General features: G+C 46.2%; 1 protein-coding gene across 2 annotated transcripts in view; it reads left to right on the forward strand.

The window, feature by feature from the left end:
- TSPAN17 (tetraspanin 17) overlaps window positions 1-24645 on the forward strand; it is a 125250-nt gene that overhangs the window by 83112 nt on the left and 17493 nt on the right. For both annotated transcript variants that reach the window (XM_086931764.1, XM_086931765.1), the window contains 2 exons: window positions 814-984; window positions 8546-8671. In XM_086931764.1, coding sequence (XP_086787890.1) covers window positions 814-984; window positions 8546-8671 — 297 coding nt within the window. The remainder of the gene's footprint in view (window positions 1-813; window positions 985-8545; window positions 8672-24645) is intronic.

A 24645-nucleotide genomic window follows, 5' to 3' on the forward strand; every position in this document is an offset into this window, starting at 1 on the left:
AGCTGCTCCTCCCTACACAGAGATAGCATGTATGTAGGCAGCAAGAACATGTGCTAAAACCAGAGTGACTGAACTCCCATTCCACAAAAGAGCAGGGTGTCTACCAATCATTGTTCCAACGACCCCATGAGCTTACTTCTCGCTGCTGCCATCTTGCTGACATGGCCCATCTTGCTGACATGGCGACATGTAGTGATATAGTAAAGTAAGAATTAAGAGTGTATGCGTTCATCTTCAGATGATGCACATGCAGTCAATGTGAACATTTTAATTCTGCTCTTTTCTCGTTCTTGCCCTCTCCTCCCTTCTATTTTTCTGCTGTTTCTTTGCTCCTCTTCCCCTATCTACTCTTTATCTTCTCTCTTTCTATCTCCTCCTTCTTCTCCCTGTCCTCTCCTTCATCTTTTGTTGCTCTTGCTTTGCCATTCCTACTCTCTCCGACCTATTGACTCTTCATTCTTGACACTCTTCTACTTCCCTTATGCCTTGCCTTGTCCTCTTCCTCTGTGCCATCACCTCCCTGCCCTCGACTTTCCCCACTTCTCCGCCTGTCCTAAACGTCTTCTCCTGCCTTCTCTCTCCTCTGTATTGCTACCCCACACATATTTTCTACTTCCCAACTCTTCCTCTCTTTTCCCTTACTTCTAACTCTTCCTTCTTTCTCCCCTGAATCTCCCTGTCTCTCCTTGATCCTCCGTGCCTTCTCACTCTCTTTCCTGTCCTTTTTCAATCCTCCTTTCCCTTCTCCTCTCTTCTTTGTCTTATATTTACCCCATACACCTCTTCACTTCCCCTTGCCTCGCCGTTCTGCAGTTCTCTGTGTTTTTGGGACTCATCTTCTTCCTGGAGCTCACTGCTGGGATCTTAGCCTTCGTCTTCAAGGACTGGATCAAGGAACAGCTGAACCTCTTCATCAACAACAATGTGAAGGCCTACCGGGATGACATCGACTTGCAGAACCTCATTGACTTTGCTCAGGAATATGTGAGTACCCCAGAAAGGGCTGTCCAACTAATGTGTTTCAAATGGCATGCTCATTGGATACAGAGTCTATAACCATTGTTCTGTGGCTGCTCTTAGATATTCATCCAGATTGGACTTTTTAAGTAATTACTTTGCATTCTGGGACATGTAGTCATGAATTTCCAATAGGTACTGTAGAATTGTATGGGGAAACATCCTTTACAACGCAACTTTTACAACGCACTACCATTACGACGCAACTTTTACAACGCAAGTCATTACAACAAATTGCACTGGAGGGCGCTCTAGGATAGGGAATAGTTTAATTACTATCCAACACCTTCCCTACTATCCACGGGGACTGGAGTTGGAATTGTAAATTAAACTATTCACTATCCAGCGCCCCCCAACGTAAGTCATTGTAACGACTTGCGTTGTAAAAGTTGCGTCGTAATGGCATGCGTTGTAAAAGCATGCGTTGTAATGACATCCATCCATTGTATGTACCCTGGTGTGAGCTAAGGTGCCAAGCCTAGCTGATAATTCCACGCTTTTGTGTAGTTCTCAGCATATACTGCATGCACATGGGAAAAGTCTTATGTGCACGAGCGGTGTGTGTATATGGAAGAGTTATGAGGTGTACCCTAAAGTCTAATATGCTTTGTGGGTTAGACACCTGGATCTGAAGGTCAGGCCTGATCTCTTAAGTTCTACTAGATGCTTCTTTGCGTGGAACATCAAAATGTTGTGACACCAGTGCGGTCTAGTTTCAATCAATCAATCAGGATTTATAAAACACGGCTGATTACCCGTTGTGGTATCCGGGTGCTTGCAGGCCCTGGAAGCTTATTGGAACAGCCAGGTTTTGAGGGCCATTCGGAACTCTGGGACTGAGGTGATGGTCCGGAGTTTGTTGAGAGTGACGTGACTCCGACCTCTAAGGATGATTGACCCCTGTGCCCTTCCTGTGATGCTTCCACATGTGCTGTGCCTGCTATCCTAACCTTTTAAAGCCAGAAATACACTCTGTACTCCGAGCACACAAGTATTTTTCTTCACCTTAGAGCAGAGTGCTTTAATGTGAAAAATCTCTGTAACTCGAACTTCAAGCGCCATCATGGTCAAGGCAGACTTCCTGTTCGAGTTCGCAGAGCAGGAAAGCAGAGGGTGCGACTGACAAAGAAGATATCAGAGTATGAATGATGCAAGGCAGGCATCTTGTCTGAGTCATCAGTAGATATGTGTTCTGTGATGTAAAAATAGACTCTGTTGTCAGACACCCTGTGTCGGATTTCAGTAAGCAGAAGTCTGTAGTACTCCAAGTGTCCTGGATGTGAATTTGGTGCAGAAATCAAGGGATGGACAAGTGGGTTATGCTACAACCACAGAAGGGCATTGTGTTGTACTTTGATCTCCATTTCTTGCTGCTCAGCCTGTATGAATGTGTACTGGAATGTTAGAATGTTGATGTGAGAGCAGAATGTTGGTGTGCCTGGTTGTGAGAGAAAAGACAGTTTGAGACTGACGGCTGAGCAGCAAAGAACCTGCTCCTGGTGGGGCCTTGAATTAGACTTGAATATACCATCTTCCATCTCAGCTTGAATAAACCTCTACATGAAACGTACCTCATGACTACGTCTGGAGTTCCTACGATTCATCTTTGTAATACATTGCCTACAAGCAGGGAACACTTTTTCTCAGCTCACACAAAGGTCGATCTTGATTCTATGTATTGCCATTTCAGCGTTTATTTTTTGACACTTTCATAGCAGTCACAGCCCTCAAACCTCCCTTCCAGACATCCAATGGTTCTTCCCCATACCACCCAATCATGACCAACGAATTGACTCTTTAATTCCAAGCACTAAACGTGGATGTGTTCTACTAGCTAGGCGTTGACAGACCAGCAGAATGTGTGGGCTACGTATACAGAAGATACTGAAATTAAGAATGGCGAACAACTTATTTTCCTGGAAAATCAAATCCTTCAATGATGTGTTGGTGTAAGAGGTGAGCCCACGAATGACCCCAGAAAAGTATCTGCAGCTAGTTGTGTCCCTGTAGGAGCACACAGAGAAAGGTGCGAATGCTCTGTTAAATGTGAGGGCATTGCCCAATAGCTCTCTGCATGTTTAATGACAGATGAGGACCTGCTTCTGCATAGACCATGCTTGGCCATTCCGAGGGGTTAGATGCAGATGACCACAACCATGGGCCATAGAAGGCCACCAAGATGTGGTGAAGATCACAGCCAGGCTGCAAAAGAAATAGTGGTTTTCTTACAATGGTGGAAAATGGTGGCATGGTTTCATACCAAGCCTCTGGGCATTAAAATTGATCCTATATACTTGTGATAAATGGGTGCAAATACCCAGCAAATGACTTCAGTTGGGTCAGTAGTTCAGAAGTGATGTTCTCGAAAGTCAAAGCGACAATATCTAATCGTGGAGTCACCAAAGAGCTTCAGGACAACAGTGGTCATCCATCAGGCCAGTGAAAACTAGAAATATCTGCCACCCACCAAACGGTCCAATGCTGGTCTCAAGCAAATCGAGAAATTGAAAGGTTCAATCTGACGCAGAGAAAAAGTGCTTAGAATCACTCATGGGCAATGTAGAGACCGATAAATAAAAGTGTTTTTGTTTCTTAAAGGATATTGTATGGCTGCCCTTGTCTACAGCAAGCTTGCCAGTAAGTGAAAAGAAAAGCGTCTAATGTCCAAATTATGAAAACTGCATTTGTAAAGAAACAAAAAAATAGTGACAGAGACCAACTGCTGAGCCACACTTCTTGAATATTCTGGCTGCTAAAGCTACCTTAATCTCAACCCTTGATGAAGTTGGGTATGTAAGGCTGTCTTCGCTACTGTGTTTGTACTGGGTGCCTATTGATGACAGCGGTTTTCATGCTTCTGGGTCCAGGGTCATCTTAAGGATTTTGAGGGCCCGGGGACAAGGATGTATGACGGTACGACGCGTACCGTCACAACGCGTGCTTTTACAACGCCTCTTATACAACGCAAGTTGTTACAACAACTTGCGTTGGGGGGCGCTGATAGTGAATAGTATAATTTACTATTCTAACACCAGTCCCCGTGGATACTAGGGATGGTGTTGGAATAGTAAATATACTATTCTTTATCCTCTAGCGCCCTCCTGTGCAAGTCGTGGTTACGACTTGCGTTGTAACGGACGCGTTCTAAAAGTACTGCGGAGTAAAATCTGCGTTGAAAAGGATGTCCCCCCCTCAGCATCTATGGTCAGATCATTGACAACCCTCTTTGTTGGCCCCCAAATCTTTATGAGGTCCCCAATCCTTCAGTTGCCCCATTCAGTGCAAAGCCTTTGAATATTTATGAGATGTTGGAAACCAGGGAGTCCGTTTACATATTGTACAGGCGGACCCATCATTTTTGCATTTTACACACAGTTTGGGACTGTCCTGAAAGCATAATAATGGGGCCCCTAGAAAGTTGCGGGGCAAATTCACTGTGTGTACGTACTCTCAGAATGTCCCTCTTCGATGACTCTTGAGGCGTTTAGATGCCTACTTATTCACGAAAAAAGGCCAGACTAGCCCAGGCTTTTGTTTCCAAGCCGCTGTAAGAAAACATGGCTGCCAGTTCTTTACTGAAATACAATCGTTTGCATGCACGGCCTCCAAGATGCTATCTGACTTTTTTTCCATGAGTCAACGCCGACAAGGTCTTTTTTAGAAATAAATTGCCCAATCCATCAGAAGCAGGCTGTAACCCCCGCTTGCATTTAAGGACTTCTTTGTTTTACCCCTTTGCCCTGCTCGTATTTATGCCTGGTCTGTAGCCTTCAACCAGTACACAGGCATCTTTAAGGTGAGACGCCCGCTGGGTTTCTACTTCGATGCAAAGAATGACATGTCCAATGCGCGTCTTCTATACGGTATTTCTCTTCTTTGTAGACAAGAGCAGTCCAGAGCCTATTAGCTCTACATTTGTTTACCGCATATATTATTATTTCGTATGATATTTTTTCTAAGGACTTCCACGCTATATGTGTACTTTCAATCCAGGTCTCCTGTTTTTTTTTTGCCTGACCTCCCCAAACCCCCCTCCCCCCGTTCCACCCCTTAATAAACGACCCCACAGAGCTCCGGAATACTGCCTCCTCGCCCTGGGGCCGCTGGTGGCATTCTCGGGTCTGTCATCATGACTCTGGTCCTGAGCCTTCCCGTTACCATGGCAACAGCAGGCCATGATGTTAACCACTGGGAGCAGGGACTGCTTAAGGAGGCGCGGCAGCGCCCTCGTGTGTGGAGTTTAGGTACTGGCGACACTGGATTTGCTATAATCCATGCATATATCCCTATTGTCCACCATCCATCTTCACAAGCTCTCTCTTTCCTCCTTTAATGTCTCCCGTAGCTGCCCCGCTCCATTCTATCCAGTCATTTCCATCACTACCACCTTTGCTTTATTATATCCCCTAATCCCTCGTCCAGAGCCTAAGGCCTAATATTGTCGACCAGGGTAGCAATTAGCATATACAAATTGGAATGTCATTTTTTACGATTCATGAAATTTTTTTATGATTGTTTGCCGCTGTGTATATGTTTCATTAACACTCTTAGGTGCCCTCCTGACTGCTGTTAGGGTTCCCATCTGGCTGGCGTGACCAGTATTTTAATGCCCCGCAGGTACAAAAAATTGGAAAACCACCTAGCCGGTATTTTTTCCTGATCACTGTATACTTTAAGCAGAAAATATAGAAGAAAACAAAATGTTTTCTAGAGCAGTTTTAATGATCCCTGACTGATAATTAAAGCAAAGTAACACAGAAAGGCCATGTTAAAAATAGATACAGACAATATGATACAACATTTTATTTAAGAATCATGCCTGGCCCTTGCAAAACCTTAAAGCGTGAAGAATTGGCAAATTATTTTTTTGTAGGGGAAAGGTGGCAACCTCCTTGCCTGTGCGTTGTAGAAAAACATCAAATCAACCCAGTTATGCAAACTTATGTAAAGAATATTTTTGATTTCAGTTTTACGGTTTATAAATAGGGCTCCTGTTTGTATGCTATTTAAAAATATATATACATTTTTGTCTGTATTTATGATTTTATCATCTTATTAGTATTTAGCCATATTTATTTTGTGTTTTGTGAATAAAGTTGTAACATTGTATATTTCCATATTTATTTAACTGATAAACGTGCACTCCTACCTTGGTGCCCAATGTGTTTTAGAAAAATTAAATATCCAATAAAATTAAACAATACACCCACAGGCAAATATTAGCATTATACTACAAATGTATGCTGACTTATGCCGTAATTTAAGGAACTCTCATCCTGTTTTTAACTCCCCATGCTGTCTTGTCTGCTCAGCTGTTGGCCTGTAATTGATGACAGCATGGAAAGTCACTCAAAATAAGCCCCATTTTCTGTAGTTTTCCATTAAAAAAAATAAGTGCAGACAGAAAAAACATTGATTTCTAAATGTATTTTTCTGTAAAATCAGTAAAAACGGGAAACTGTGAGATTTATTTATAAATAGTTTATTTTTTTCTGCATGTCTGAATTTAGAAATAACTGAAGTGACATGTTTTAAAATTGCTGTAGAATCGGGAAATACATCTTTAAGCTCCTTTTGTAGAGTAAATGAAATGTGCTGGGTGTATTATTTTTACAGGGTTAAAAAGTTGCTGTTAGCGCGTTTGATCCTGTGTTAAGCCGTGGGATGGTGAATGGTCTGCAGTTGTGATCCACATCTAGCCCTCTCTCCCGCCATCCACACAGATAAAGATGAAACTGCGTGTGTGGTACAGGGTTAAACCATTCTGATTCCACATTACATCCGTATGTGAAACTATCCTATGTTTGCTATTGCAAGTGTCGGTGGTTTTGGGGCACATTGTACCACCATAATCACCACTCGGCCACCAGTGGACTCACTCAGGCTACAAGGGCCCTCGCTCCATCAAAAAATAGGGGACCCTGTACATCGAATTCCACCCCTCTACATGTGCCCTTCCACCTTTCATCATCCACTCCACAGAGCAGTCCTTATTACTTTTCCACCCTGCATTCACTTTAGTGCTTCCTGTTGTCTAATTGTCTTGGATTCGCCCACCGCGCGCACACAAAGCTCCCACTCTGTTTTATCTCTAATCCCGAACACCACACAGTCTCGGCCACGTCCGTGCTTCAGAGATCCTCAGTCTTGGATACCATGATAACACTCACAGATATTGCCACTTTAAGGACCTTATTACGACTATGGCGGTCTATTGAACCGCCGTAGTTGTGGTGGCGGTCAGTGGACCGCCAGACCGGCGGTGTACCTGCCATATTTTGATTACAGTGGTCGGACTACCCCAGATTGACTGCTACCTCCAGGGATCTGCCATCCCTGGCGGTCTTTCAGAGGTGTGAGACTGGTGATGCCGCTGCGGCACCGACAAGCATATTACAAGTTTCCTTGGCGGTGTGATCGCTATGAAAAGCATGGCAGTGAGAAACCCCTGTGCCTCTGCATCAGGGGATGCATTCGGGGGGGGTTTGGGGGGGGGGCATATGGTGTGCCCGCCTGTCTGCATTCTGCATGCACCCTCAGTTTTTCCAGGGCATGGCCTTGTCTGTCCATGCCTTGCAGGAACTTGCAATGGCGTTCCCATTGTGGTGGCTTGCTAAGGCTCTGAGCCTTAGTGCAGCACCGCCGTGTGCCAGGTGCCACAGGACTGCCTGACCTGGATTCCAGTCAGAATCTGGGGGCAGTCTCAATGTGGCTTTGGCGGTGTGGGAGCGGGGCACTGGCTTGGTGACCTTCTCCGACTCCTCCAAAGTCATAATAAGGCCCTAAGCCTCACTTGTTTTGTAAGTTTGATAGGTGCTCGTCTGCCCCGCCTCACGTTTTCGCTCTACTGCGCTGGTATTATACTTCTTCTGGTAGTGTTGTGGTACTGCCAATCAATGTGTTCTGCATATTTTTATTCTGATACTGTTGTACAGTTTTAAGATTGTTAAAAATATAATGTATGTTTATTTTTTCTACTCCATTCCAATCTCCTTCATTCCCTCCCCCCCCTCTTCCTGACCTTGCATGGCGCATTCTTGCTTTGCACCCCTCTCCCTCATCTGCTCTAATTACCTTTGTCTGCGTTCCTCCGACGTTCCCCGCTTCCTGCTCCCCTCTTTTCACCATGCACCCCTGTTCTTATTCTCCTTGCCCTGTGCCTCTTTTACCCTCGCACCGTGTACCCTACTCATACAAAAAAACAAAAAAAACTTTCTCTCCTCATCCTGCTCTCTTTCCTCTTCCTGATTTTTTTCCCCTGGATGTTCTTTCCTTCCGGTCACTCGGCACCCCTCTTCTTGGCCCTGCACTCTGTCCACACTCTGCACCTCTCACCCTGGGCTGCCCTGCATCTGGCGCCTCCTCCTTGTTTCCTTTCTTCACTCTTTCTCCTTGCGCCGCTCTCTTTTACCCATGCATCTCTGTTCTAACCGCATTTCCTTCCTCCTAACCTGCTTCCTTCCCCTCCCCCACCCTCCCCCACCTCGCGCCTTTATGCCATCTCGGTGCCACTCACAACGCCCCCTAGTGGTCCTGCTGTGGAGCCCATGGACCCAACGACTGGAACCTCAATATTTACTTCAACTGCACTGACTGGAACCCGAGCCGGGAGCGCTGTGGGGTTCCCTTCTCTTGCTGTGTCAAGGATCCTGCGGTGAGGAGGTGGGGTGCGTGGTTGGGGGGCTGTTGTGCGGTTGCGCCACAATTGTTGGCGGACATCTTTGTCAGTTCATAGGGCATCATTCCTATGGGTCTGATGTGCAAGAAAGGGCTCTCTTTACTTACAGCCAGGGTTCTTTCTCTTGACCAAATGCAAGCCGGCACCCCCATCCTATCTTAAAGATTTCTGATTGTTTACTATTTTTTTTTTTTTTTACTGGGAGCTTTTTTTTTATAGAGTGTATATTATGTTAGAGCTGCTTGACTGTGCTTTCGTATATAGGATGGATTTACGTCACATAGTCTAGAGTCACTGATCGTCAAAGTACGGCCCGGGTGCCAAATGCGGGCCTCTTGACCCTTACTTTCGGCCCCCTGGTCATCAGCAGAACCGAGCTGGTGTTTTCTCGACTCAGCACTAACATTAAGAAATAAGGTAAATTAACCACCAAGCCTTTATTTAAAGTTTAATTGAAGTTAAAGAAAGACAGTAGCTAGGTTATCCTGGGCCCCCTACTTTAGAAACATATTTGTAATAATATAGATAATATATTAAATATATTTGTATAATATATTTAAAGAGATCATGTAGCTAAGTGTAAAAATATGATAAGGTCTCTTCAAAATAAAAAATGTGCATTTCATTAATATGCAGAATCGTTTCACCTTAGTACATCACATTATATCAGTGCATTGAGAGGTATTTTTTTTAAAGCAATAGTTTCCAAACTTGAATTTGCAAACAGTAATTTTTCCCTCCACTCTGACCATAATGTCAATAGTGAACTAAGGTGAAAGCAAGTAAGTTGTTAAGTGCACTCTTTGTACTTGGTTCCTTTTATACACGTAAAACATTATAATTTATTAAATCAAACACAGGAGAAGATTTTGTACAATGCACATTTAGAAGTCCTCTGTTTCAAAGTTGTTTTACATATTACAATGAAGAAAGAGGAGTGAAAGTGAAATTAAACAATTGCCTAGAATAACACAGTTCAGTATTGTGGGGAAGTCGGGATTAAACCCACGTTTTCTGGTTTCACATTGTGCAATTCATGCACTGGGTGTATATGCTTGGCTTCCACACCCATCTTACTGGCACCGCTCCAGGTACATCTCTCCCCGACCACCACCCTGCTGGTATCAATGCGGCCCTCTGTGACATCACAGACAAAACCCTCTGGCCACTGGGAAAATGTTTGTGAGTACCCATGGTCTAGTTCTTCAGAGCTTTGACATCCTTTGTCCCAAGCAGCCCCAAACATGTGAATCCTCAGCCTTCTGTGGAACCTCAGCAGTTTTTCTTTCACCTTGAGTTGGAGTATGCTGAAGCTCCAGGTTGTTTGCTTCTCTTTAAACAGATTATCTGCAGCAATGGGCATGCAATATTGGCACCTGGTTAGGTGGTTGTGTTTCAGAATTCTCAACTCGACTGACTCCACTTTTCACTCATGGGTTTCAGCTTTCAAGAGAGCACTTGAGAAAATACACATTTCGTCCCATTCAGCGTATTCTAGGGTGTAATGATCTGAACATGCTCCATGGGTAATTCTAGGCTCTTGAGAAGGAGTGATAGTCTGTAGCATGAGGTGAGGCGAGGTGAGCTGTGGGTGCAGGAACAAGAGATCCCCCAAACCAGAAGATACAGTAATCCGATAGTGTCCACTTGACCACCCTGACCTCTATGGAATGCCGCCCAGTGGCTAGCAACCATTAAGAGGCCATTCCCTCCACACCAGTTGTTGGGGGCTAGGGGAGGGGCAGCAGCAGCCACCTGGGGCACTCAACAAAGACTGCCTTTCCCATTAACATGGACATGTGAAGTCACTGCCCTACATTGGTCTCACTCTAAACATTCCTTTATCTTGAATGAATGAATGAATGAAACAACCATGCCCTTTATATAGGACCAACTACCCCCAGGTCTCTCTGTGAAGTACTTAGAAGGTTCTAGACATGGGAATGTCTCTGTAGGACTCCATTTCGATAGCTCCAGTCGGATTGTTCGAGCTAAGCAGTCTGATCGTGAATGCCCCGCCATGAGCTACGGAAATAAAAGGATACTCCTTGCACTGGCCTTAGGGCCACAAAGACCGATTCCCATGTGTGAAATATATTTCAAACACATTACAAAACAATATGGAAATCCAGTAGACCGTACGAACTGGGTAAAGTATGGTACAGAACACAATTGGTCTCAACAGGAATTATTCACGTCAAATATTAGATTGTACCCAATATCATGAATAACATACACTTCAAAGAATAACATTCTAAAATGTTATTCATTGAATATAAAGTTATACAATATATCCTATAATAAAGTGGCTCCACAGTGAGTGAAAAGTAAGTCCTGAGTAGAGTGCTCGCGAGTAGATAAGAAGGGAATAGGAATTCAAGTGCCAATATATACAAACGATTCAGTTAGCGCCTGTCTGGAAATGCTTTACATGATGATGATCCACAATTATAAGATACAGCGTATAGAGTCCATGTTATCTAGATGTGGATGGTTGTCCTATTACTGGTCGATGTAATTAGAAATGTAGACATTTCGACACCTGAAAGGTGGAGAGACACGAGACGCTTCTGGAAACTCTGTGCTGCTAGAGTTCGCTTATCTGATTAATCAGGAATACTGATTAGTGGAAATAATTTAAATATAGATTCAACAAGAGACACCACTTGTTATCATCCATTCTTGACTAACACGTGCCCTTTGGCACAACAATGCTCTGGAACTTTCTTGGACCACAGAGGAGGCCCTCCTTTTCCTCACATTTGGAGCAGACTGGCCCAATTGCGACACCATCCCACTTATTGTCCAACAGTGGGTTCTAGGTTGCTGCCCCTTTGTCCTGATGAAGACCCCAACTCAAGGGTTAATTGACTGCTCCACCTTCCAGGGGTTGAAACCTCAACATTTGTAATTGCATCGACCTGTACTGGGATAACCATCCACATCTAGGTAGCATAGAATCTATATGCTGTATCTCATCACTGTGGGTTATCATATAAAGCATATCCAGACAGGCTCTAACTGAATTGTGTTTATATATTGTATATATTGGCACTTGAATTCCTATTCCCTTCTTATCTACTCACAAGCACTCTACTCAGTATTTACTTTCCACTCACTGTGCAGCAACTTTATTATATGTTATATTGTATGACGTCCTATTCAATAAAAAAACATTTTTTTGAATTGAATTAATTGAAGTGTATGTTATTCATGGTATAGGGTACAATTTATTATTTGACTTGAATAATTCCCATTGGGAAAAATGTTGTTCTGTACCATATATTTCAAACATGCATTTGAAGGACCACTTTGTGCCAATCTCATTCGGATTGGTGACGTTACAACGCAGGCTATTACAACGCCTGCTGTTACAACGCGGTTTTTACATCGCATACCATTATAACGCATAGTGCTTTTAAGCGCTGGATAGTGAATTATTTAATTTACTATTCCAACTCCAGTCCCCGTGGATAGTAGGGAAGGTGTTGGATAGTAAATTAAATATATTCCCTATCCTAGAGCGCCCCCCAGCGCAATGCGTTGTAATCGTTTGCGTTTTAATGGTTGCGTTGCAATGGTAGTGCGTTGTAATGAATGCGTTGTAAGTGATGTTTCCCTCTCATTCATCATTCATCATTCATTCTATGACAGGCCAACACGCCAAGTACCAAAGCAGATTTCAAGGGGTTTCTTTCTGCTGTGTCACGTCATTCAGTTGATCAGATCGGACCGGCAATAAGCGCTTTTCTACTTCTACAAGGCCAAATTCACTTTATCCATTGAAAACCAATTACTAGCCCAGCTAACCAAAGCACACTTCCGAATTCGCTGTGCAAAGCTTTGTCCACATTAGCCGGTCAACATAGCTAATTAGTACCTTTAGCAAGTAGCTTGAATGGTTATTCCAGCCTGCTATAGGGAAGAAATCCTAGAAGCCAGTCACACCTTCCTTTAGAACTCTCCCTTTACCTTTCCATGAACGCCGTATTCCCCTGCAAAGCCCTCTGTCGTATCTACTAATGTAATACTATAGAGTTGTGTTTGCGTGGACCGCAGGTACATCCCCAAAGAGGCACACCGCTAATGATCATCAAACGTGATTCAAAAGTTCATTTGAAAAGTAACATTTATTTTCTTCAATGTTTTTTTGTATTCCTTTTTGGATTATTTTGCTGATATTCAAAGCATATCAGAGGACACCATAGTTATACATATGAACAGTTGTTTCCAATGCATTTCGGGCTGTTCAGCCCTTGATCACGGAAGAGCTGAGGAGGAAGAATACGAAAAAAGGTGTCAGAGGTAACGTGACTATACAGCATGAGAGTTATATACAAGTGCTCGTGGTGTTAAAATCTAGTAGAAGAAACGGGTGCCAAATGAAAGGTGAAGGGGTTGTTCCAGAATTTATCAATGGTGATTACGCTAAGAGATAGAAATGTGTAACCGACGTGAAGAAAAAACAGGTAGTGACATTAATATATAATACTTAAAGAACATATATAAGACTCTTCGACCTATATGGCATTGAACTATAACCCTACCAACGAATATCAAGACCTTCTGAAAAACATCGTTCACAAAGCACTCCAAAATGGGGTGATCGAAGAACGCACCAAGAAATATCTGCTAATTGATTGTCCAAAAAGCCCAACGATGCATATGAGTCCTAAAATCCACAAGAACCTCATGGATCTGCCTTTCAGGCCCATAGTCTCTACCAAGCAGTCCATACATGAAATGACTGGTAAATTCATTGACAAGTACTTGCAACCTTTAGTGATTCAATCAGACAGCTACATTAAAGACACCACCGATTTTCTCATGAAACTTTCCAGAGTACAAAATCCCAATAACAAATCGTATGTCTTATGTACTGCCGACGTGAGCGCCCTATACACCTCCATACCACACTTAGGAGGCATCGAAGCAATTGAACAAATCTTACTCAACAGTGAAATTGACTCGAAAATGCAAACATTTTTAATTGAATTGATGATTTTCACTTTGTACCACTCTTACTTCAAGGTTGATGATCAATGGTTTCTACAACTCTCCGGAATGGCAATGGGGAATTGTGCTGCCCCGTCATACGCGAATACATACATGGAGAACTTTGAAAGACACCATATATACACTAATTCAAATTTCCAAAACCATTCTAGATTGTACGTGCGGTACATTGACGACTTATTCTTCTTATGGTCAGACACCAAGGAATCTTTACATGATCTTATGACTGAAATCAACAACAAAGATCCACGCATCAAATTAACATGGCTCATCAGCGATACTGATATCGCCTTTCTGGATGTTCACATAAAAAACACCTCACAAGGATTGGTCACCGATCTTTACAGAAAAAGTACTGATCGCAACAACTCTTTACATTATGCTAGTTTTCATCAAGGCTCCCTTAAAAAACATCTCCCATTCTCTCAGATGCTACGTGTCAAGCGCATAGTGTCTGATGAATCCATGGTTGAAGAACGTATCACAGAAATGCAAAACAGGTTCCTTGAACGAGGTTACCCCAACAACGTCCTACAACAAGCACGATCTCGTGTAACCAACATATCGAGATCAGACAGCCTGACAAAAACTCATAAAAATCCGGATCAACGCATGGTTCTTGTTTCCAAATTTTCCACTGCAAGTCCAACATACAAAAAGATTATATGGAAACATTGGCCCATTCTACAGAGTGAACCTGATTTTCAGGGTATTTTTGCTAAACCTCCGATATTTGCACATACTAGGAGTAGCAATATAAAGGAAATTCTTGCAAAACCTTCTGACATACCCAAACACCATCGTGGGACTCAACCTTGCCTAAACTGCAATCATTGCAACAATGTAATAAAAGGGAATACTATACAGCACCCAATGAAAGGACACAATGTTAAACTTTGTGTTGATGCAACCTGTGACACTGCCAATGTGATTTACGCGTTAAAATGCCCATGTGGCAAATTGTACATCGGCAAGACAGAACGGAAAATGAAAACACGCCTTAACGAGCATAAGTCCAATATCAGATTGAAATCAGAAAAATCTAACATCGCCATGCATTTCATTGATGCTCGCCATACCATCGCCCAAATGAAATTCATTATTCTAGAAACCATCTCTAAGAGAGAAGGGACTGACAACACCAAGTTTCTACTCAAGAGAGAACTTGAATGGATCTACTTGCTACAGACTCTGAAGCCGAATGGGCTTAATGACCGCACTGAATTTAGTTGCTTTTTATGACACTCCACTGTTTATACAACTGTATTAATGTCATGGTTTCACCTTGCTCCTGCATCATTTGCTCTTTAATTAAACTTTTCCCCTTGGCTTTGTAACGTTCTTGTCTATCACTTCACCCTTTCAATATGGCCGCTGCACTTTCCTTCGGCACCTTCTCTGCCTTCTCAAGTCCATTCACACTGTTTGTTTATTTATACTTCCGCGTTTCCCAACACGCCAGACAACCGGCGGTAACCTGCCCGAGAGCGCGATTCTGCGCTACCACGTTACTCACTATGAAGTAAGTGTTGCACATCGGTGTGCTTGCCGAACCCGCGTATCCACCCACCGTTTGTCTTGTTTTGACAGCACGCAATCGGTAATTGCTGAAGCACCCCCACACCCGCTTGCGCTAATATCGAGCACTTAGTTGATGGTAACCTTATATATTAATGTCACTACCTGTTTTTTCTTCACGTCGGTTACACATTTCTATCTCTTAGCGTAATCACCATTGATAAATTCTGGAACAACCCCTTCACCTTTCATTTGGCACCCGTTTCTTCTACTAGATTTTAACACCACGAGCACTTGTATATAACTCTCATGCTGTATAGTCACGTTACCTCTGACACCTTTTTTCGTATCCTTCCTCCTCAGCTCTTCCGTGATCAAGGGCTGAACAGCCCGAAATGCATTGGAAACAACTGTTCATATGTATAACTATGTTGTCCTCTGATATGCTTTGAATATCAGCAAAATAATCCAAAAAGGAATACAAAAAAACATTGAAGAAAATAAATGTTACTTTTCAAATGAACTTTTGAATCACGTTTGATGATCATTAGCGGTGTGCCTCTTTGGGGATGTACCTGCGGTCCACGCAAACACAACTCTATAGTATTACTCAGCGGTGTTTAGACGGATAACACCACCCTCGGAGAGCACCCAGAACCCTAACAACCCCTCGCCAACATACTCTTCAGCCTAGTTGTGCACCCCCCATACTCTCTTTTGTCGTATCTACTAATGTACCCTCTGAAAGCCTTGAAAATGCCATGGTGGACCTGTCGCTCATCCTCAGACAATCACTATCTCCCGTACAGCCCCAGAACCTGAACCGTAAAATGTGGACGATGCTTTGTAGTTCAGAGCCCTAGACATTGCTGTGTGCTTTCTGCCAACATTCGCTCCACAACCTGTCCTTCAGAAAGAAGTTGAAACTGCAACCCTGTGTCAGGACCACGTCCATAAGGAACTGCCAGGGTTTTGCTTTTGCACTAAATAGTCCTCTTGAAATTCAGTTATTCGGTTGTATGAAATATCTGACAGCCGCTTACTTCTCCTTCTGCAGATGCCTCACCTTGAACATGCCCAGAGGGGGGCTTCACTTACACTCCAGACAAAGGGGTGAGCTTATCAACATTGCACATGCCAACATTCCCCATGTCTCAAAATGATTTCTCGTGTGGTGAGATTTGAGATTTTTGTCCATGGTGGGACCAGATGTGTGAGAACGATATCAAATCTCACCCCTGGAGAAATCATTTTGAGCCCAGAGAAAGTCACAAATATTGTTTTTTTTCTTTTTTGAAGTTTTATATAGCGCAAAGATGACCCTTGCGGGTATCGGAGCGCTTTTCAAGTAAGGTAGTTGAACAAAAGAAACACTGTATTTCAAAGCAATGTCTTGCTTTACAGCTAGTTGTTCTAAGAGTCTGATACAAAGATCAAGTGAATTTCGTCATGTAATGTAATGTAATGTATGTATGTAATGTATGTATGTGTGTTCTTGTAAAGCGCACTGCTGCCCTGAGGCGTCGAGGCGCTGTAGACCGCTGGGGAACCCGTCCTGGCTATCCCTGTGAGATGGTCCCTACTGGGTATCTCCAAGGTGAAACCAGGCACCCCCAGCGAATGTGGGGGGCTGTTGTAGAGATGAGGCAAGCTAATGCCCAGAGTTGCCGAGTGTGATCCCTAGTTAGAGTAGGTACCGAGGCGAGAATTATCGAATCCGCTGACCCTGGTCCACGACCCTGCCGCGTCGGGAATTGAACCCTGATCCCGGGCCGTTCTCTGCTTCCGGGTCTGCCACCTCTAACCAGTGAGCCACACTACTCTACTAGAAGAGATTTACATTATTTTTGGAAAGAGGCAGTTGAGGGATTCAGTCTGGTTACTGGAGTAATGGAAAGGGGCGACCACTCGGTCCCCCCGAACGTATGGTGGAGTACCCCGATCCCCCCGGGAAGCCATTTTGGGCGGGAGGCGCGTCTCGGCTGGTATGCCCGAAGCGGCGTAGCCGGGGCGCGCTTTTTTCCCGCCCAAGAGTGGGTTGTCCTAGACACTGGAGCCGTCAGCCACGCCCCTGGAGGCGGGAGGAGGCGGGTTTACGCCCGCCCGGAGAAGAATAAAAGGAGCAACAATCCAAGGAAGCATCCTCTTGTTCCTGTGCTCTGAAGCTGCACCTCCTCGCTGCACGTGAGCTCGAGACGGAACGAAGAGCCAATTTTGAAATTTGTAATTTCTCTCTTTTCTCTTCCAGCACTGCAAATCGCGTTAGGACCTTTCACCTACGTGGGGAAAATGCCGGGTAAGAGTCGCGAAGAAGGTCAGCACCGACCAGATGCTCCGGATGTTGGTGAAAGACATGGCAGAGATGAAGAGAAAAATGGCGGCCAGGGACGGTGCGGGAAGGCCGAAAAGATCCAACCCGGCGGAGGCCCCGGCCGGAAGAAGGAAGAGGGCCAGGAATGGGTCAAATGAGGACGAGGTCCCAGTTCCGGAGGCTCCCCCGGCGAGCCCTCCTAGACCAGCGGAGATTCCCGCGCCGGCTCCTGCCGAGGGTCAGCGGATCCCCGTTGTGGTTACCCCAGTGAACGAGGGGGACATGCCCCCGGAGTTGGCCGCCCAACTGGCGGCATGGTTGGGTAAGAGCAGCGGGGGTCCTGTGGCTCCGGGGGACACGGCCGAGGAGGCCAAGCAATTAATGAGGCAGTTGCGGCAGTCACGGGAGGCCGCGAAACCATCTTGTCCGTTTATTTCCCCGCAGGCTCCAGTAGAGCAACCCGCAGCTGGCACGAGTTCGGCAGCAACGGCGGTTACAGCTTCTAGCTCAGGTAAGCAGTTAATGCCGATTGCGGGGAAGGGGTCAGTACCCTCGAGAAGGGAGAAATTGGCTCAGCATATCCCGATGGAAATCAAAGAGCGGATATGGGCTGAGAAATATGTAAACATGTTCTCCTTGCTAACTGATCATTACGAGATTGAGCATGTGAAAGTCCAGAAAGAACTTATGCACCCAAGTGTTTGGCGCGCAAAAATGGCCGCCTTTAGAGTCGATGAGACGATAGGTAATTGGGGTAGAGCATTCGGCATATTCACTTCGATTCTGGGGGAACGGAGACCTGACTTGTTGACCGAGTTACCTGTGTACCAGTCACGTATTATGGAATTTTCTCAGACATATACGGGCAATGAGTGGTTTTGCTATGATAATATTTTTCGTAAGGCTAAAGAGTTCGACACGTGCCTGACGTGGGATTGTTACGACTCCATTTCTTGGCAAAAAATGGAGAATTCAGGCATGTTAAAGGCGCCATTGTTTTGGGGGTGGGGGTGAGTTTTCTCGCCAACCATCCGGGGCGCCCTTTCGGGCAGGGGCGAGTAATGAGCATCACCCAAGGCCGAACGGCAATACAGGTAAAAAAGGGGTATGCTGGAACTTTAACAGGGGAAAGTGTACGAGGCCCCAGGGGTCATGTAAGTTTAGACATGACTGTGGGGGGTGTGGACAGTCCTCGCACCCCGAGACCATGTGCAGAGCCAAAACGGGTGATAACGGAAGTAGGGGAAGCGCCAAACAGGTCTGACATAGTCCGGGGGGCGGCTTTACCTACACCAGTTGATACCATGGCAATGATTCCTTGGCTCAGTGAATACCCTGATCATGTCTCCGCTGGGGTGTTGCGAGACGGTTTTTCCTATGGTTTCCGCATCCCGGTAGGGAATTTTCAGGGTAAAGCACAGTGTAAGAACCAACTATCGGTCCTACATAATACGGCAGTGGTGCAAGCGAAGATTGGGAAAGAGGTGGCCCGGGGTCGGGTTGTGGGACCATTCAACATGCCACCAGTTCCTAATTTTGTTTGTTCACCCTTGGGAGTGGTCCCCAAGAAGGACCCGGGTGAGTTAGACTGATACATAATTTATCAGCCCGAGAGATTTGTCAGTTAATGATGCGATAGACCCAGAGCTTTGTTCGGTGCGGTACGCATCCTTCGACGATGCAGTCGCCATGTTGAATCGCCTGGGGCCCGGAGCGCTGATGGCCAAATCTGACATCGAGTCCGCGTTCCGGTTGCTCCCGGTACACCCGGACGATCAGCGTCTCCTAGGCTTCATGTTTCAGGGGCGCTATTACATGGATAAATGTATGCCAATGGGCTGTTCCATATCTTGTGCTTATTTTGAAAAATTCAGTTGTTTCCTGCAGTGGGCATTCACAAGAATGACGGGTTTTCAGCATGTTATGCATTATCTAGATGATTTTCTGTTTCTGGGGGCTGCCGGGGACACAGAATGTGCACAGGCTTTAAAAGAATTTTGTGATCTGATGAGTCAGTTTGGTGTGCCATTGGCGCCAGGCAAAACTGTGGGGCCATCAACTTCGCTCGAGTTTCTTGGAATAGAACTCGATTCCGAAGAAGGTTGTTTCCGGTTGCCAGAAGAAAAGGTACGGAAATTCAGGGCTTCGCTTGAGGCATGCATTAGAGAAACTAAGGTGAACTTGCATCAATTACAGCGGACTGTGGGTCAGTTGAATTTTGCCCTTAGGGTAATGCCAATGTCCCGCCCCTTTTCCCGCTCGATTGCACAAGCCATGGTCGGTCTTAAAGAGGGGCACCACCGCACGAGGCTCTCGGCTGAGATTCGCCAGGACATGCGCATTTGGTTGGCATTCCTGGCGGATTTCAATGGTCGGGTTGTCTGGACCAAGCCAGCGGTGTCCTCCGAAGAGTTGGGGCTGTGGACAGATTCGGCGGGGAGTATAGGTTTTGGCGCCATATTTGGCAATCACTGGTCGGCGCAAACATGGCCGTCATGGTGGCACGAGTGTGGACTTACAAGTAACATTGCTTTTCTCGAACTGTTCCCTATTCTGGTGGCCTTGAAAACATGGCCTGAGGGGTTTAGGGATAACTCTGTGGTGTTCTGGTCTGATAACATGACCGTGGTTGAGTGTATCAATAGTCAGGCAGCACGATGTAAATGGATTCTGAGGTTGCTCAAAGAAATTGTTTTACTATGTATGCAATTGAACGTGCTCTTTAGAGCAAGGCATGTGCCAGGGGTGCTGAATCAGGCTGCTGATGCGCTTTCTCGTTTCCGTATGCAGGCCTTCTGGGGTTTTCTGCCCACAGCGGACCCGGTGGCGGCACCATTCCCCGAAGCTCTCTGGTCTCTCGGTGCCCCGAACTACAAAACCTCGTGGGAGAGAGTTTAGCACCCAGGACAAGGAAGGCATATGAAGGGGCGTTCCGTACCTATTGGTCCTTTTTGGGTTCTGCTAGGAGGGGGCTTTGGGGCCAGGAGGAATTTGTCATAGAGTTTTTACTGTCATTATGCAGGGCAAGCAAATCGGTGGCTACGGCCCAGAGGCATCGGGCCGCCATTTCCTTCATGGCGCGGGCCCATGGTATCCAGGATCCTACAGTGTCTTTCGTAGTACAGAAAGCGCTGCGTGGGTGGCAACGCCTTGAGGGTCGCAGAGTAGATGAAAGGCACCCGATAGGTCTGGATAGGTTGACCCTGTTACTGTCCGTACTCCCTGCAACGTGTTCATCCCAGTCGGAAACAGTGTTATTCCGGGCCGCTTTTGCATTAGCATTCCATGGGGCTATGCGGGTAAGCGAACTGGTGGCAAGAAACAAGCAGGATACGGGGGTGGTTTGTGCCGAGAGCACATTCAAGTAAAAGGGGAGATGATGATTGTCTCGTTTGTCAGGTCCAAGACCGATCAGGGGGCGATCGGGGACAGTGTAGTAGTCCAGCGGATTCCCGGATCTCCCATGTGCCCGGTGGCATGCGTTGAGGAGTATTTAGCGCAGAGGGCGGCATCATGGGGGGGGGACATTGCTGAGGCACGCAGATGCCACCCCGCTGACAAGGTTTCAGTTCCAGCGGGTGTTTGCAATGGCAATTTCGGCCGCGGGCTTGAACCCGGGCGAATTTGGGACTCATTCCTTTCGGATAGGGGCTGCTACAGAGGCTACAGCCAGGGGTCTGAGTGCGGAAAAAGTGAAACAGTTGGGGCGTTGGTCCTCGAATTGTTACAAAAGGTATGTGCGGTTGCACATGTTGTGAAGCTGATATCATGTACTCACGCTTCTTGTCTTTGTTTGGTTACAGTTTCGCAAACGTACGAGGCGGGGCGGACTGTGCAGTCGACCCGACACCTGGGAACCAGCGGGCAGAGATCACCGGCTGAGGAAAGAGTGGTGTGGGTCGTGGGCCACTCATACGTGAGGCGTGCCGCGGACGTATTCAAAGCAGGTGACATGATTCACACAGCTGGGGAATACGGGTACAGGGTGACCTTCTACGGAAGGGGCGGGCTCTGTATTGACCAGTTTCAACATTTTCTCGAGGGTTTGTTAGGGCGGACAAGGTCACCGCCATCTATACTCATAGTACATCTTGGGGGCAATGATTTGGTGACCACTGGTAGACGACTACTTCTCGAGGCGATACTATCCACAGTAAGTTGGTTGGCGAGAAGAGTTCCAGGGTGCACGATTGCATGGTCCCATATGATTCCACGAAAGGTATGGCGTGGGGCTAATTCAGTGTCTGCTATAAATCATTCTGTGAAAAAGGTGAATAACAAGCTGAGTAGACTGTTCCGTACCAGTACATTGCATTCGATTCCTCATGGTTGTATCAGGGGGGACAATATGTATCTAGAGGATGGGGTCCATTTGTCCCGGGTGGGGAATTCTTTACTCATAGGAGACTTCGTAGCCTGGTTGAGGAGTTTACAGCATGACCTTTAGGTAGGAGTTTTGTGGGGGGTCCGGATAGCCGGTCAACTATCCGGCCTGTGGCGGTAAGGTCATGATCGGTGAGCAGTCATTGGAAGATCCCTAGGGGGGGGCGTCACCCATTACGGATGGGAGCGCCCGGGGGGAGGTGGCCATTGGCCCCTCAACGGGGAGGTGGTCCCTTCTAAAGGACGGGACGCCTAAAGGAAAGGGAAGGCGGTCAAGGCCCCTCCCTGGATAGGAGGGGCTACGGGCCACTCCTGGGAATTTCCCGGGGCCAGGACATCTGCGACGGCAGATGTGGTAAGTTGTGTGGGGTGGGGAGGGGGGTCTACGCTACCTTCTAGACACCTCACACGAGTCCTCGGACGACCACGTACATGGCGTCGAGTTAACAGGGGCCCCCGTCAAGACAAGGGAAATTGGTATGGCACATGAGGTGCAGTCCTCTGTGCGGCCGCCCCTCACAAGTGAGGGGGGAGTTCTGGTTTAGGGATCTGACACCGGTTACGACCTTGCCGTTGGCCCTTAACGTTAGGATGTACAATTTCAATTTGAAATGCATTTTGTAAGGATGTTAGTATCGGCTAGGAGAACCTTTGTATTAGATATGTGTTAAGGTTAGCCAAACATCGTAATGTGATATGAAATTGTACATGATATGAAACTGTTATTTTAATGTTTTGATTTTGTTTCATATTTTAATAAATACGGCCGGGAGGGTAACTCCCTCCCGCCTTCCAAAAGTTCAGAACTGTTTCCGGTTTCCCAATTCTTGGGGATTGTGTTGAGAGGGGGTGGCGGGTATCTCAGCCATATGGAAAGGGGCGACCACTCGGTCCCCCCGAACGTATGGTGGAGTACCCCGATCCCCCCGGGAAGCCATTTTGGGTGGGAGGCGCGTCTCGGCTGGTATGCCCGAAGCGGCGTAGCCGGGGCGCGCTTTTTTCCCACCCAAGAGTGGGTTGTCCTAGACACTGAAGCCGTCAGCCACGCCCCTGGAGGCGGGAGGAGGCGGGTTTACGCCCGCCCGGAGAAGAATAAAAGGAGCAACAATCCAAGGAAGCATCCTCTTGTTCCTGTGCTCTGAAGCTGCACCTCCTCGCTGCACGTGAGCTCGAGACGGAACGAAGAGCCAATTTTGAACCCACCCACCATCCCCTGAAGACAGCAAGTTGTTGTGGTATAAAGTCATTTTACGTAGTAGTTGTTTTCTTGCAGGTTGTTTCTGAATAAAGTTTGTGATTCGGTTTCAATAAAGTGGATAATTCTTTGCAGTATGCTTTATTAAAGTCTTGCATCAGAGTGATTAGTAAGGTTTTAGAGGGTTGACACTCGATCTGTTTAAAGTAGGAATGTCTCTTTCTCTTTAGTCATTAGTCTTGTCGTATTTATTTTTTGGTCGGGCGGTAAGGTCATGATCGGTGAGCAGTCATTGGAAGATCCCTGGGGGGGGCGTCACCCATTACGGATGGGAGCGCCCGGGGGGAGGTGGCCATTGGCCCCTCAACGGGGAGGCGGTCCCTTCTAAAGGACGGGACGCCTAAAGGAAAGGGAAGGCGGTCAAGGCCCCTCCCTGGATAGGAGGGGCTACGGGCCCCTCCTGGGAATTTCCCGGGGCCAGGACATCTGCGACGGCAGATGTGGTAAGTTGTGTGGGGTGGGGAGGGGGTCTACGCTACCTTCTAGACACCTCACACGAGTCCTCGGACGACCACGTACATGGCGTCGAGTTAACAGGGGCCCCCGTCAAGACAAGGGAAATTGGTATGGCACATGAGGTGCAGTCCTCTGTGCGGCCGCCCCTCACAAGTGAGGGGGGAGTTCTGGTTTAGGGATCTGATACCGGTTACGACCTTGCCGTTGGACCTTAACGTTAGGATGTACAATTTCAATTTGAAATGCATTTTGTAAGGATGTTAGTATCGGCTAGGAGAACCTTTGTATTAGATATGTGTTAAGGTTAGCCAAACATCGTAATGTGGATATGAAATTGTACATGATATGAAACTGTTATTTTAATGTTTTGATTTTGTTTCATATTTTAATAAATACGGCCGGGAGGGTAACTCCCTCCCGCCTTCCAAAAGTTCAGAACTGTTTCCGGTTTCCCAATTCTTGGGGATTGTGTTGAGAGGGGGTGGCGGGTATCTCAGCCATATGCATTCCAGATCCTTGGGGCAATTCCAGAGAAGGCGCGGTTATATGTTTTCTTTTTGGCAAATCTTTGCGGCTTCAAAAGAAGGTTACTGACGCTCCTGGAGGATCTGTTTCTGCATGGGAGCTCCAGTTTCTGGGCCAGATACCTTGGGGTTTTGCGATGTAGGGCTTTGTGCTTCATGCAGGTGATTTTTTTTATTGAATTTTTGCTTCGGAGGGAAGCCAGTTGAGAGCTTTGAAGTCAGAGGAAATGTGGCAGTTTATTTTGGAACCAGTGATGACCCTGGCCGCTAAGTTGAGTGATGCTCTTAGAGGGACAGTTGTAGATCTGGAGAGCCCACAGAGGGTTGCACTACCACATTCTAGTCTATGGATTACTAGTGCTTGGACTGCCAGTTTAAAGTCGTTTGCTTTGCTGGAAGGAAGGGTTTTCATTTTCTCAAGGTGTTCATCTGAAACTTTGCTCCTTTTGCTGCGGCACTGATATGTTTTTGCATGGTTAGATTACTG

Source organism: Lissotriton vulgaris, chromosome 7 (genome assembly GCF_964263255.1).
Source record: "Lissotriton vulgaris chromosome 7, aLisVul1.2, whole genome shotgun sequence".
Lineage (NCBI taxonomy): Eukaryota > Metazoa > Chordata > Amphibia > Caudata > Salamandridae > Lissotriton > Lissotriton vulgaris.